The sequence below is a fragment of the Festucalex cinctus genome, chromosome 14 (assembly GCF_051991245.1).
Source record: "Festucalex cinctus isolate MCC-2025b chromosome 14, RoL_Fcin_1.0, whole genome shotgun sequence".
Lineage (NCBI taxonomy): Eukaryota > Metazoa > Chordata > Actinopteri > Syngnathiformes > Syngnathidae > Festucalex > Festucalex cinctus.
The window spans coordinates 13,915,433-13,931,016 of record NC_135424.1 but is presented as its reverse complement, the minus strand read 5'-3'; the positions used below and the strand labels follow the sequence as shown (position 1 = coordinate 13,931,016).

Here is a 15,584-nt window from a genome sequence, read left to right as displayed (position 1 = left end):
ACAGTCAGTCAAGCGGAGCGTTTACGTGAAAATACGGTAAATCTAGTGTTTAAATCAGGTGGCGGGTGACGACTGTAGTGTAGCCCAATATAGCGGAGTAAGAGTAGCATTTCTTCTTCACACATCTTCTCAAGTAAAAGTAGAAAATATTGTGTGGTAAAACTACTCTTCGAAGTTACTCTAGTAATTGTAACTGGTTACTACCCACCTCTGAAAATCATACATAATAATCTGCCATAACTCCAGTCAGTCCAAGAAAAATAATTTCTGTCTGACTGTGAGAGTACAGGTTATGCAATGAATGTTACCTGAAAGCTCAGGTCTTCTGAGGCCTGCAGGAACAAAGAATTCCTCTGGTGCTGCCTCTGCAGCTCTTCCCAAAGCATCTCCAGCTGACCGAGGAATTGTTCTATCTTGGTGCTGCCTGGGTGCTGTGCACGGACCAACCCGTGGCCCTCCTGAAAACGAGGCATTCAGATCATTTATGTATACCAAAGCTGTCCATCAACTAACGCAGATTAGCTCGCTGTAACTCATTCAGAAAGAAAACTGTATCTTACTCTTTTGACAACCTCTATCCTGGCTTTATTGGTGAGGATTTCTTGTTGCACTGCACGTTGGCACCTCCTGGCTGCCTCTAGTCCCTCGAAAGTGGCTATTGAGCACACTTGTGTGGCCATAGAAACGTTTTCTCTCAGCCATGACAGAGTCTGAAAAACATGGAGAGCAATCGGATTAAAGAGATGGAAAGTTAGCTGAGAAGAATCAGCGAATAAGAACACTGAGTAAAGCAACAACAACACCACTACTGTACTCAGAATGAGGTGTTGTTTCTGCTCCTGATCCAACAAAAAAACTTTTTGTAAAGGTACAAATGAGCCCCAACACTTACTACTAAACTGCAGCATTACACGTGAACACATGAAAAATTGCTCATTATGAAAGATGACATAATGTCTGTTGCCTGTTACAAGAGAACGATGTAAGAACCAGCGTGAACAAATGGAGTGCTAACTTTGAGCGATTCACGCAATGTAATTGGATGTGATTTTTGATGCTGCTGGCAGAGGTTGGTTTACCTTGTCAGCTGACACAGTGAACTTCTGGAGCTGAATCTGAAGCTGTGGGTGGCCTCTCGGGGCAGCGGCACGCTTGGGCTCACCCTTAAGCTTCCTGCTGGAAAGAACACACAGACATGCAACTCGTATTATGACTTTCATAAAGGCCTCTCATTACATAAGAGAGAGGGAGTGAAGTTCGGCATTACCTTTCCTTCCTCGACTGATGACTGATGATGACATCATCAGGCCCATCTCCCAAGGGTGAAGAGGTGTGGTTCACACATTGCTGTGCCTGGCTTTGCTTAGTACTCCCACAGCATTCAGAGGTACTCTGGTGGGGAAAAAAACCCCATAAATTATCAAACGTAAGATAAAATGTATTGGAAAGATGCTGCAAACTTGAGGCGAGTTTACTGCCAATGGACAGTAATATGTTATACGTGTGTGACCTCACTAGTCTGAACATGACATTCTGATTAATATTACATTTGTGGAATATGAGTTATGAAGCAAAATCAGGCCGTTTTTATCCATCTCGAGGGGCGGCCATTTTGCCACTTGCTGTCGACTGAAGATGACGTCAATGCTGCTCACGGCTCAGGCAATGGCCAATCACAGCTCACCTGTTTTTCTGAAGCTCAGCTGTGATTGGTTGCAATGACCAATCACAGCTCACCTGTTTTCTGAAGCTCAGCTGTGATTGGTTGTTTCCTGAGACCTGAGCAACATTGACGCCATCTATTGTTGACAGCAAGTAGCAACATGGCCACCCCCTGAGATGGATATAAACAGCTGGATTTTGCTGCTTAACTCATATTCTACTAACACAATATTAACCATTTGTACTGAAGCAATCCCACTCACTGTTTTACTGGATTTTGTCTGAAAGCCCACAGAATATTGTGTTCTATTGCTATAAAAACATGGAACCTACCAAAAGAAAGATTAGAATCTCTTCTTTCATCGGGAAAATGTATATTTGTATCTGTTTCCATTTTGCAGCAATTAGCATTAGAATATAGCTAAATTTCATCAATATTCACAAATCTGTATAGAGCTGTGGGTAAATGAGCTTTTTACAACATGGCCCTGGTTGATCTCTTATACTCTGCTGCCATCTGCTGGCCCTTTTTGTAATAACTACCTTTTCCTCAACCATTCTCTGCAGTTGAGAGGCTGCATCAAAGCCTTCTGTATGCTCTAGCATAAAAAAAATAAAATTAAAAAAAAACAAAAAAAAGTATAAATATGTCTTTGGGACACTTAAATAATTTAAAATAGGATGCAATTACAAAGGTATTTTTTTTTACTCAGTGAAAATAAGCATTACAAGAACAAGATTACAAGAATAATAAAAAAAAATCTCTTGTATAAATACAAATACCTCAACAAATGTGAACTATAACAGAACAAAATGGCCATTCAAAGCTGTCACGACTCTAACCCTGATTTAAATCCCACATCCCAATACAAGTGGGATTAATGGAGTCGACATCTCTTCCTACACATTTGCTTCTGTTCGCTCTCCTTCACACTATAAACAACCCGTCAAGCGTACCCAACTATTCAAACATTATGAAAGAGAAGATGTCAGATAGTGCAAGCGAATCTTTTGAAGTGGTATTCTGCTTTTCAGGCCTCATCTAACCCTCTCTTTTCACAAGACACGTCTGCCTACAGTAGTGTTGAACCTCATCTGTTTTTGACTGATCCCCTCTTGAGTGTCTTCCTATGAAATGATGTCAGCCAAAAACTATCACTTAGCACAGAGTTCATCTGGTCGGCAGGCCTAGCATCTGGCTACACTTAGCCACAGAAACAAATGATGCTCGTGTTTACCTCCAGCAATAAAGAGACCGTACTACTGGCATCCACAGTCAAACCACTATAAGTGAGTCACAAATACAGGCGTACAGATGACAATGTACACATGTCAGACAACTAAGATTGTTTAGATAAGTGGATATATTTATGCACAACGCACGCTATCAACAGTATTTGCACACCAAGCTGTGTCTGCGAACACACACAAACCTGCCCAGCTGCTATCAGTTAAGTACACATAGGCGCCTAAGGTAAAAAGCACTAGAAAAATAAGTGACATGATTTTTACGATTTAATTTCAGGACTTCCTTAGCCAAACTGAAAATAACACCACACATTTTCTTATCGAAAGATTATTTTTACACAACTACACAGCATTACTGATGCTACACAGCTGAGTGCTTTCTCTCAGGCATGCTCACACTTTGTCATTATAGGTTTATGGCCCGCCTGGTCCAAGTAGCGACATTCACATACTCGATAATTTTCTTACATGGCTGCCAGAATATAATTTCAGCTCATGATCCAGTCACCCGGGATTGACCCACCATCTATTAATACACCAATGACTGCACTTTGCTAAGGAGGCTGAGCCAGGATATTATTCTGTCATAAAGTAAAAGGCTATGTAAACTTGAGTGTGTTTGCTCTGGCCCGGCCTTCAGCACGGTTGCATAGTCAGAAGTTTGACATTTTTCATGAAAACTTATGAAGTTCTTACGCCGGGATGGTAGTGGTGTAGTTCTTGAGATAGGTCTCTAGACTACTTTCTAAGGGTCTTGGTCTCTCCTCGGAATTGAAGGCATTTTGTCTCAGTCTTAGACAGGGCAGACTCAGAATTTTTGATCAAGACAGGTTGAGACCAAGACAGTACTACTGTGATCAGTGAGAAACGCAGAATGCAAGTGTTGCGCCTGGAGTGCCATGTCCCCTAGATTTCAGATTTGTTTCTTTACTACTTAAAACAACTGTTTTTTGTTTGTGTGTGTGTTTTTTCTTTGATATATACAGTCTTGGTCTTGTCTGAGCCTCGACCTCCAAAAGTCTTGGTCTTGTCTCAGTCTTGATACCCTCAATCTCGTCTTGGTCTGGGTTGGTGTGATCTTGACTTCAACACGAGGGGTTGCTACAAAGGTATAGCTGGGAAATCTGGCAATGTACTGCAATGCGTTACCACCTAGTAGAAATGAAAACATGCTCGCTGGGTGTCGATCTGGAATCTGCTCACATCTTACCCTTGTTATGAAGGAAAACCCTTCTCAAACTAAAAATAAGGCATTTTCCCAACCGTCTGACACTTTATGTGCGGTGGCCACAGATGTTGCTGGCACTGATGACATATTTCCCCTACTAGCTAAGAGCTACAGTGTGGTCATGCATGTAACAGTTTGTAATACCTACCGTATCGTCTTCAACATGACTCTGCCATTCTGTATCCTTCTTTCCCATGGTGGTTTGAATCTCTGTTCCCATTCTGCATTGGAGTTCTTGGGCTGGTGTCAAGGGGTCAGCATCTTCCCTGGTGAATATTGAGCCCATGGGAGGGAGGGCCGTCCGGTCACTCCTGCAGGACAAGCAAGTGATTGCTGTGGCGCTGACAGCGGGGCTTTAGAGGCCCACAATAAAGTCCAATTATGGTTGTGAATTTTCTGCCAGTGTTTGTGTCTTTTGGATTTAAATAGCCTAGGCGCACAGCTTAAACGACAGCGGTTACGTCATTTATGGAACTGAAGATAGTCCCCCAGTAGGACATGCTGTCTGCCTGAAAGTTTTTTCATGGTCGGGTAGGGATGAGCAATGATTCTTCCCAAAGATATTTCCTCATTTGCTCTTTTGATGATGGTGGTGGAGAGTCCAAAATCTCCATGGGTGTTCTCTTGGGCTCAGATGTGGTGACTGTAGAAGCCATCAGCTTGTTGTTTATACATGAATTCATTCAGGCTTTCCTTTTAATTTGGCATCCTATATATAGTACATCAAACTTGTTACATCACTGTCTGCCTTGAAATGAGTTTATTGTTTTCAATAAAGAGCATTCATTAACATTACGGACATTTACTTACCATTTTAAATGCATTTCGTGTCCACTGACACTTGTGTGGGCGGTCCTTAAAATTTACCCACACTATATTTGCCTTAACTGACATCAGACAAACGTGTAGGTGCATGTTTTGTGGGTGACAAGACTACCTTAGTTTTGCATCCCAACCTGCTAGCTTACCTGAAAACTTTCTGAAGAGAAACCCAGCAGTCCCTGACCTCACTTTGCTTCTGTGTTACACCGGCAGCCAGGGCAGGGTGGAGATTTGACAGCTGGGACACACTCACATCTAACATCTAGCACACACAGGCATGTCGGTTAGGTAGAGAGGTTTTCTGCAAAACACTTTTTATGTTTGGAAATACTGTGTTTTATTTGGGGAAAAGATCTTTCCTACCATGATTTGACTGGCAATGTCACGAATTTCTCTGTCTCCCAAGAGGCCTGGCTCTTTTGAGGCAGATATGCTTTTCATCTGAGATAAAAGCAGAGGTCCCAGTGATGTCATACCCATGTGTTGCACAGTTAAAAACATAATAAAGATGAATTAGAATACCATGTTATTAATAGCAAATAATGTGTTGTCAGCCTGCTGGTAAAATGAGGACACTTCTAGTGCAAGATGAAGATTGTCTTGATGTTTTTTCAGATGAGACTGCACCTTCAGCCACCTGGTCACAAAGCAGAAAACAATTAAAAAACAAAACAAAACACTTATTCCTTCCTTTAGTATATTGGTTCGTCTTGATGAACACTCACATTTTATTGATATTTTTTCTCCTGCTGGAGATGCTTTTACTATCTGACTTTCCTTGTTTCTCCAGTTTTACAGCCATGTGATTGATCTCTTCGTGCAGGCTTCTGTATAGCTGCTCATCCTACAGTAAAACAACATAACAAAATACATAATTCAATTCTAAATGTACAAAAGTTCATTTTGCACCCCGGTATATCAATTAGTGTTGTTCCGATACCATTTTTTGGCCCCCGAAACCGATACCCAGTCTTGCAGTATCGGCCGATACCGATACCATACCAATACCTAAGGTTTTTTCCCTCAATATGAAAAAGCTGTCCTGCCATTGGTTCAGAGCATTCAAGGGCCAATAGGATATCTTAGATCGGCATGCAGTGAGCATGTGACATATCAGTGAATGTCGCACACGAGCAAGACACAAGATGCTGCATCCGAAATCCTATATTAGCGTTGGAATTAATAGTATCGGCATGTTACTTGTGAGTATTCACCGATACCGATACCACTGTTTTAATGCAGTATCGGCACCTCTGCCGATACCAGTATCGGTATCGGAACAACACTAATATCAATGGTTGTGAAGCTTTGCTAAAAGTGGAATAACATTCAGTATACTGTTTATTAAATAATAGTTGTACTTAAATGTAGTGCTTTGTTTATATATCACTTTTCTCAATTATTGCTAACGCTCACCTGTTTCAAATCTAAAATTCTTCTGGTTAGTTGCATTTTGTCAACATTTGCACCCAGGACATTAACAAGAGACTGATCCTCTTCCTGTTGGCACACATAAAGTCAGAGTTTATAGCCTCCATTAGTTGGGAATCCAGCCAATTTTTTTTAAAGGCGCCAGAATAATACCACATTATACCTGCCGTCAAGGAAGGACATAAACAGAAATTAGCCGCCAGCGTGAGTAGACTAGCAACTACTGTAAATATGTGATAAAACGTCACCTTCAGATGGAACAGCCCCCACTCTCTTCATGCAGGTTTATTACTAGTAATCATTGTTTTTGCGCTAACTTGTTCAGGAAGTAATGTAATCTACTTTACATATAATGCACTTGGCTGAATAATCATCTTCAATTTGGGGCTGACATAACATGGCGATAGCTTGATTAAATAATTTAGCTGCACTTTACCTTCTCTTTAATCCATGTCTCAAGCTTGTCCACTTTTTTGTTGAACTCCTGCAGGTTTTTAGAACCTCCCAGGACCCTGGATTGACTGGCAGCTGTCTGTTTCAGAATGTTCCATTGATCTTTTAGCTGGCTGAGTTGATTCTTCACAAGGTCAGAAGTGGGATTTAGCTTGCAGATGAGCTGATCACCCGTCTTTTGAATTTGAAACAAATAAAATGGCGTTCATGACAAGCAACCTGATATGCTTCACAATCTTCATACATTTTGTGTTTTTTGTCATATACTCGAAAAACAGTTTGGTCCAAAATAACCCAAATTGGGTCAAGAATGGGCCAACACAACTTTTTGAGTCATTTAACCCAAAATGTTGGGTCAAATGAATAACCCACAAAACAACTGCCAAGAATGGGTTGGTTTGTGGGTTATTTAATTACAAGTCGGGTCAAATTAAATTAATAAACCAAAATGCAACCATTGTTTTTGGTTGCTTTGTGGGTTAATTATTTGACCGAACTTTTTGGGTTAATTAAATAACTCAATAGAATTGACTCAAATTAAGCCAACCCAAATTTTTTAGTTATTGAACACTAAAAGTTGGGTCAAATTAAATAATGAACAACAAAGCAGCCCAATTTTTTTTTTTTTTTTTTTGAGGTGTTTGTGGTATATTCATTTCATCCAATTTTGGGGGTTAATTGACCCAATTTATGATTGATTGATTGATTGATTGATTGATGTTATTAATTTCCATTTTTGACCCAATTTAATTGGGTCAAAAATGATCCCATCCAACTTTTATAGCTACTGTATTTAACCCAAAAGGTTAGGTCAAATTAAATTAATAACCCAAGCAACCCATTTTTGAGGGGGTTGTTTGTGGGCTATTTATTTGACCCAATTTTTGAGTTAATTGAATAACCCAAAATGTTGGTGTGGTCCCTTATTGACCCAATTTGAGTTATTTTTGACCCAACTGTTAAGAGTGTACACACTTTAAATTACTGGGACAAAAACAACCCAATTTGGGTGAAACTGACCCAAGGTAGTGGGTCGGTCCAGTTTTTGACCCAACTGTTTTTATCATGTAGATGACTACACAAACATCCTTTGGATATAACCTTGAAAAAAAAAATCAACAACTCTAGTTGTATTTCTATGGTAGGTTGATTATCTACAATTTAGCGTTTCAACATTTTCTTCAGAAGATGAAAAGTATAAACCGTCTGTTGAACTGTGATTAACAGGTGGATTCAAATGTCCAATGTCTGAAATGTCGTAATAGACAGGTAGCTTGCATTTTATTGTACTGGTTTGTCGTACAGAAAATAAAAATGTCTACCTCGTTGAGTTGAATTAAGGTGTTGTCAAAGTCTTTAAGATCTCGCTGAAGTATCTGTGAGGCTTCATCCCAGTCCTGCAGGGGGCAGCACTGAATTTTGGAGTCATCTTTCAGCTTCTGGTCTTGCAGGTTGCTTTTTCTCCACATCTCAGCCTGCAAAGCCAATTTCCTGTTAGTCAGTTTCATTAAAATCTTTTTTTTAATACAAGTGCTTCCAATATTCATATGAATTTGCTTACACATTTCATAGAACTGTATGACTTCTGTTAAAGGATCGCCTGCTGGTTGCATGACATCAGTTGTGTTACGTCTCAAGACAAAGTGGTAGTATAGTGTTAGAAAATACAGTGCTATTTCTGCTGATTAAGAGAGAAAAGAGGCCTTGGCTTGAAGTGCTTCAGACACATCAAGAAACACTTTGTTCTCAATGTCATATTATGCAGAGCAGACGTTTCACATGACTATTGCCAGGACATGATTGCATCAGGCTTTGTGCTTTTTTTTTCTTGGCCGATGATGTAAAGAGTGAGAACTCCAAAGCAGGTGACAAAAGCCAAAAACCTTTTGGAAAATTGTCATTTGTTTGCTATAAAGCTGCCAGATATAAAGTGCCAGGGATCCATTCAGTCACAATGACTGACTAAATCAATAAATTAATAGTCTGGTACTTCCAGTTCTAAGCAAGGCCCTAGCTGGAGCATACATAAATCAACAAAGCTTTTATTTTCCACAGAGCTGTTTTTATGTACTTCATCAAACGTTAAATTACAGTTCAGTGCACAAATAAACCATTACAATTACAATGAGCTTAAAGGAATCTGATGTAGGTAACACTGAATAAGGACTCACTTCCGCATCTGCATTAAACATCTCAAAGTGACGCACGTGACATCGACCCTAAATGACATTTGCCCAAGAATAAAACATCAAACGTGTGATGTCACTTGGCCTCAGAGAAGCATGTTTACGAGCCCCTTGAGGCATCCAAGGTATTTCTGTGTAGAACAGAAGGAAAAGAGCTTGACATAATGTGCCTGCTGCTATCGCCTCACACTGGAAGGCTCTCATGGCTCACAATGACCTCATACAGGAAGTCTATGATTCCCTTGTTTCTTCCTGTCCACTCTGCACAACAATGGCTTGTTGGTCCCAATGTACAATTGGGCCTTAGGCAAGCAGCCGAAAAAAGAAGAACATTAATATTTGAAGTTTAGATTGTTTAGATTGCTTCTATAATGTGAACAATCTGTGACTTCACTGAAAACAGACCTGCAGATAACGTCATCCTTTGGTGAATATATTTAGAAAGTCAAACGGCTCCGTTTCAGACAGCCTTTTATTCCCAAAAAAGACTAATTTAGCAATTGAAGGTAAAAACAAGGATGCAAGTGTACATTTTAACACGTTGTAAAATGTTGACCATTCAGCCACATTTTTAGCTGTTCCAGTAATGTGACTTGGCCCTGAAAACAACTGTGAGAGTGCAGCTTTCTATACTTTGTCATGGAAAAGTGTTAGTGAAAGTTGTGATGTTTTGCAGCACAGACTTCGAGACAGATGGTGTGTTTCTGCATGTGCTGACCGGCTTTGTGAACTTAGCCTCAAGCAATAAGCTCTGATAAAATCACTAACCCTCAAAAAAAAAAAAAAGAAAAGAGTATTGAAAAATCATCAGCTCTAGCAATCAACTCCTTGTTAACCCAGTATGTCATGAGGTAACTAAATATATTACACTTAACACTTGCTTAAACAGTATTTCAACACTTTCTCAGGGTTTCTGCTAAGATCACAAACATCACTATCCCAAAGGAAGCTAAGTTTGTTACATGAACAACGTGCTACATGTTGTATTCTGGAGATTCAATCTAATAGTTCTTATTACTAAAAATAAATTGATATGTGCATCCTTGGACAGATTGACTTGCCAAATGTCCTTTTGCCAAATTCGCAGGTCCACCGGCATGGAAGTAAGGATGAGATAACGCAACCCGTTCTGCAGCTCATAGAGCCATAGGCGTGAAGACATGAAGCCAAACAATGATCTCATCGCTAAATAATTGCTTCACTTGTGGCGCTTTCCCCTTCTCGTCTCCCTTTAACTGAACACCGCTTATTCAGTTCTTGTGACAAAATAAGCAGTAGTACATATTTTGGCTGATTCCATTCTTAGGCATAATGTATGGGGCTTATAAATTAAATACAGGCTTACTTCTTTTACTTCTGTGGTTATAAAGGTTAAAAATAAAACCACGAGACTAACTGCAGTGGAATAGTGGAATATTGTGCAGCATGCTGCACCTATTTTTTATTTTTTTTTTTCCCCCAAGTTCTGTATTTACTGTTTTAATTAATTGACCATAATCTGAGTTGGCACAAAGAAAAGTCTGCATTAGTCAGCAGTGAGAAGCAAAATGTGAACATTTCTGACATATTTGTGATAATATAGATAAGAAATAGTTTCGGACCCAATGCGGACCCTGCGAAACCCAATTCTATTGGTTAGCTTCCAAGTTGTTCTCATGTAAAAAAATAAATAAATAAATAATAACTAAATAAATAAATAGAAAATAGTGTGAACTAGATTAATTTGCTATTTTCTGAAACTGTTTCCTTAGTCACAATTTTGTAAAATTATTTTTAAAGGTTTCATTTTAAATATTTTTTTTTTATAATTTAATTTTGCAAGTAAAAAGAGAAGAAGAAAAAAGAAAAATACTGGAGGGAAAAAAAGGTCAAAATAGGTGAACTGGCAGGTGCTAGAATTACTACGCGCAATGCCTGGTAAGGATAACAGAAAATGGATGGACGTATAATAACTATCCCCTGCAATAAGCATGATGATGGTTTGACATCTGAGGCATATTTTCCCCAAAATTTGGATTATTCAAATGGTATCACTTTTAGGGTGCTTGGAGGTTCGTTCCATGGTAGTTTTAGAAAACTCAGCGGCAATGTAGAAAAGTATTTTTATGGTATTTTCACAGCAGTAAAATAACACAGGACAGGACAAAAAGTTGATGCATGGTAGCAATGATTCTACATGTATTCCATTTAGTTTTAAGAGAGGCAGCCAGATTCCTGTTATTGCTCAAACATAACGCAATGTTACACACAAGTACAGCTTATAACTTTTTTCCCCCAGTTTCTCTCACAGTATCGTTAAAACATATTTACTGGTGATCTAAGGACAGCATTATAGGTAAACAGTTCAAATTTGTAATTTTCTGTTTGTAAGAAGTAAGTGTTGTCAGAAATCTAATTTTATGAACATGTGAAATGTGTGCAGCAATATACAGAATTATAGATTTACCTGCAGTACTTTCTTGTTGAAGAGAGACGTGTGCTGAGTATCGCAGTCACTCTGGGATGTAACATCTGTTGGCTGTTCATTCTGTGCATGATGCTGACATCTTTGAGCATCTTTCTCCTGCCATTCAGACAATGGAAAGTTTAAATGTCAAATTTATTACTCTTCAGGATTTGTGTAAAATAAATGTCGTGATTCCATCTGCTCCGGATTGCGTGAGCTGGAGCGTATCCCAGCAGACTTTGGCTGGAAGGCAGACTACACCCTGGACTGGTCACCAGTCACTCACAGAGTGCATACAATACGAAGACAGACAGCCATTCACACATTTACAAAGTCACTGAGTCACCATGACCATGATCAAACACGTGTTTTTATGTTTGTTTCAGTCAAACTTGGAAAAATTCCAAAGGATGCTCTTCACTAAACAAAAAATGTCTCCCTTCCTGTCAGCATTATATTGAGTTTTAAAAATGAACACGATGCTCCCACTAGACAAGCATTCCTGCAGTCCTCCGGTCGGGAAACACCTGGCTACCGAAAGGAAGCAGGAATTGGCAGATCCTCCAACGTCAGCCTTTAGACATAAGTTCCGTGCAGTTTTTATCTGCTGCCCTGGTTTTATATTTGGCTTTAAAAAATACATTTTATCATTATAGGAGTATTAGTTAAAGTATTGGGAATGAAAATGTTTAACTGAGTAGTTAGTATGAGAGGCAATGGAGATTATGTAATCGATTAACCCAAAAGGACAAGGGAGGCCATTGCTGTGTTAGTGTGTTATTATTACCAGTGTCCATGTGGACTTTACAATATCTTCTCTTTTGTTAACATCTTCCCTGACCTCATGTTTTCCAGTGAGCAGTGCCTCTGAAGGGTGTGCTGTAACAGAGCACTACACACACACTCACACAAGGAATACAGAGATGACTTCAACGAGCACCTCGCCAAACATAACAATACGCTTTGCCCAATGTCATGCAACACACTACATAGTACAGCGGATTGGGTTATTCTGCTGACTGATGACTTTTTTTACATTTAGTAACAGCCAAACAAGAAGAAACTAAAGAACTTATTCTGCCCTTTTCATAGAATTGCATTAACTGCCCCACAAATACAGTATGTCATATTAGGAAATGTATAAGGGGCAAACCACATACTGTAAATTCACCTCTAACATATGCCAACACCAATAAATCGGTTTAAACATGAACAATGTTTCTTCAAAGAACAAACATTCAAACAGCCAAATTTATCAAAACTTCTTACCTGTTGGATGGACTTCTGTCGATTTAGTTTTGATTTGGTTTGCCCCTGCAACGCCGGACAATCCTCACTATTGTTTGTTTTCAGTAAAACCTAAAATTAGAAGATCAATTCTGATGTTGGTATTGCTAAATATACGGCAAGGCTGCTAGCATGACAAAGCTAGCTGAATATGCTTCAAATTAAGCTGTAATTAGCATGTTGAGGCATGGACTTGTTCATTAAATGTAAGGATAACTACATTTACAAGGATACATTTATACATTGAGACTACCAATGTTTAAATAACATTTTGTGACTTTAGTAAAATAAATCAATAAATAAATGTGCTTCAAACTATGCCACTAATTAGCATCAGGAGGCATGGACTTGTTCATTAAGTCTAACTACCTTAAAGAAAATAAACGTAATACTCAAATAGCATTTTGTGACTTTAGTAAAAGTAAATAAATAGATAGATAGATAGATAGATAGATAGATAGATAAATAAATAAATATGCTTTAAACTAAGCTAGCAATTAGCATCATGAGGCATGGACCTGTTCATTAAATTTAAGGATAACTACCTTAAAGTAGACAAATTTTACATTGCGACTACTAATAAATAAAACAAAGAAAAAAAGAAATATTCTGGGATGTAAATATTATGGATAGCTAACACTTGTAAAAAAGAACGCATCTAAATGTGACAATAGTGTAGTTATAGGTTAGGCTTAGTCAGAATAAAACAAACATGGCTCCGCTGTAAGTAAACATTTTTTATTTTTTAATGCTAATCATAGTGTCTTGTACCTTGAACTGAAAGTTGGGTTTATTGTCACAGTCGACTCCCACAATCCTAGGAATGTTGGGATCACAAGTGCCGCTGATGTTGTTGTTGTTATTGTGGTTTTTAGATGTGGATCCCAAAATGGATCGCTGTCTTAGTCCCACTGAAATTATGCCCTCTGGGCTTTTCTTATTCCCAGAGATTGTGATCTTCTTGATGGATCTGGAAACAGCAGAGGAAAGGGCCACGTTCTGGTTGAAGTGGTCTTCTGCGGTCATATCTTCCTGTTTGTGTTTCACGGGGTCTACCTGCTGGCCGGTGGGCGCAACCAGGCAGGGGGCATGTGCGCAGACCTGCTGTCGACTGAGGTAGAGCGAGTTCAGGTTCTGCTGCAGTTGGCAGTTATCAAGGTCCTGACATTGCAGATAAGTTTCCGTGAACTCCTGGCATTTGGGCACAGCAGGAACTGACAGCTTAGTCCCAATTGTGAAGGGCTGTATCTTCCTGACAATACTCTCAGACATGGCCAGTGTCCTGATGGGGAAAAAATTCTGGAACCCAAATTCACGTTGAAAAGTCTCTCCGCTCTCCTCACTCACCACGTCTGCTCGTCCAGTCTCTGCGCTGCTAACAAGTGGAAGCTTGAACAGCAAAGCTCAGTTGTCCACCTTCTTGTGCATGTTGAGAATACATAGCACACAGCCTACGATGGCTTCCTTGGACTCTTGGGAGCTGACACGTTCCCAGACGCGGCGCAGAGCTGTCCCGAGATGTGTGACGGCTGAAGAGAGGCTTCTCCTGAGGAACTGGACCAGCGAGCCAACCAGACTGCTACTGAGGAGCCTGATAACCAGGGACCGCAGCAGGATGAAAACTGCTGGCATGCTGCCTGAATGACTTTCTGCTTGGAGTGAAAAAAAAAAGGCTCTTGGAAGGAGGGGGAGAGCTGAGAGCGGAGGGTTGGTTCAAGAGAGGATGAAGTCACCACCTCTCCATTCTCTCTCTTTTTCTCGCTGTCAAGAGCTTGGAGGGGGCTGAGAAGCCTCTGGATGTAAAATCTCCAGCAGTAAATTAAAAAAAAAGTTGAGAAGAGGAAAAGAGTTAAAAGATACTCTTTATAAATAATATAAATAATAATACTCTTTAGACCCCATCCAGTATGATGTAATCACACAACACACCAACTCTGACTCTTTCAGTTTGAGGAACTAAATCTGGGTGTAGACAAGGCTCTTCTGAAGAGAGTATCTGATGCGCTAGTGTGCTCTGTCTGCCCAGAAGTGAGAGTGAAGCCCACAGGCACCAGCCTTATTCTACCTCCATCTACAGCAAACAGTTGTCGCGCAGGTTCTCGAGCAGCATGGAGCAGAACCTCCTGTCACTCATCTCCTCGAGCCTGCGAGCGGCTGGCAGTTGCTGCACGTGTGAGGCCAATAGCAGCCAAGCAGATGCTGACCCCCCCCGATTACCACTCCGAGATGGCAGCGCACATGTCGGGCTGACTGATTGGAATGTTTGGGGTGCGGTGCTTATGTAGAAACAGCGGGGGATTACTAAGTAGGGCAGAGAGCAGAGTAAATATTTGCGGGGAGGAAAAGAGACAATCTTACAGCTGATGAAAACTTTCCAAAAAAGGAAATCTCACTTTTTGCTACTCTGCTCTCTGACTTAGCGACTTAGTCATTTGGAGGCTATCATTCAGCAAACACTGCGATTGGCTGGCAACCAGTCCCGGGTGTACCCCGCCTACTGCCCAAAGCCAGCTGAGATAGGCTCCAGCGCCCCCCGCGACCCTTGTGAGGAATAAGTGTTCAAGAAAATGGATGGATGGATGGATTCAGAAAATAAGGTGACATCAACAGAAAAACTGCCATTTTATGTTTACTTTGGGCAAAACAGTAGCCAAGAAATTAGCATGTCTGTTCTAAGGTTTAGAGTTCAAATCTTAATTTACTCCTGTGGGGCAATTTAGTTTCGATGCATATTGTCCCCGCATCATTATGTCCTTGAAATCATTTTTTTAAACTGTTATTTTGTCCAATCAATTTTTACTTTTAAAACAATCCTGAACAA

The 15,584-nt window shown here is 40.0% G+C and overlaps 1 protein-coding gene across 4 annotated transcripts in view; it reads right to left on the bottom strand.

The window, feature by feature from the left end:
- The window catches only part of mymx (myomixer), a 32,656-nt gene extending 18,408 nt beyond the window's left edge, over positions 1-14,248 (bottom strand). Inside the window, exons 1-16 of one of the 4 annotated variants that reach the window (XM_077495503.1) lie at positions 14,111-14,248; positions 13,535-14,045; positions 12,746-12,835; positions 11,477-11,593; positions 8,167-8,319; positions 6,828-7,019; positions 6,377-6,460; positions 5,686-5,804; positions 5,483-5,597; positions 5,324-5,401; positions 5,107-5,222; positions 4,287-4,449; positions 1,268-1,392; positions 1,080-1,176; positions 561-710; positions 309-458 (exon numbers count right to left, since the gene is read on the bottom strand). In XM_077495503.1, the coding sequence (XP_077351629.1) occupies positions 309-458; positions 561-710; positions 1,080-1,176; positions 1,268-1,392; positions 4,287-4,449; positions 5,107-5,222; positions 5,324-5,401; positions 5,483-5,597; positions 5,686-5,804; positions 6,377-6,460; positions 6,828-7,019; positions 8,167-8,319; positions 11,477-11,593; positions 12,746-12,835; positions 13,535-14,035 (2,250 nt within the window). In that variant the 5' untranslated portion in view covers positions 14,036-14,045; positions 14,111-14,248. Of the gene's footprint in view, positions 1-308; positions 459-560; positions 711-1,079; positions 1,177-1,267; positions 1,393-4,286; positions 4,450-5,106; positions 5,223-5,323; positions 5,402-5,482; positions 5,598-5,685; positions 5,805-6,376; positions 6,461-6,827; positions 7,020-8,166; positions 8,320-9,015; positions 9,042-11,476; positions 11,594-12,745; positions 12,836-13,534 lie in introns of those variants that run through there. The other 3 variants (XM_077495505.1, XM_077495504.1, XM_077495506.1) reach the window with 3 other exon arrangements.
- Positions 14,249-15,584: the final 1,336 nt, after the last annotated feature.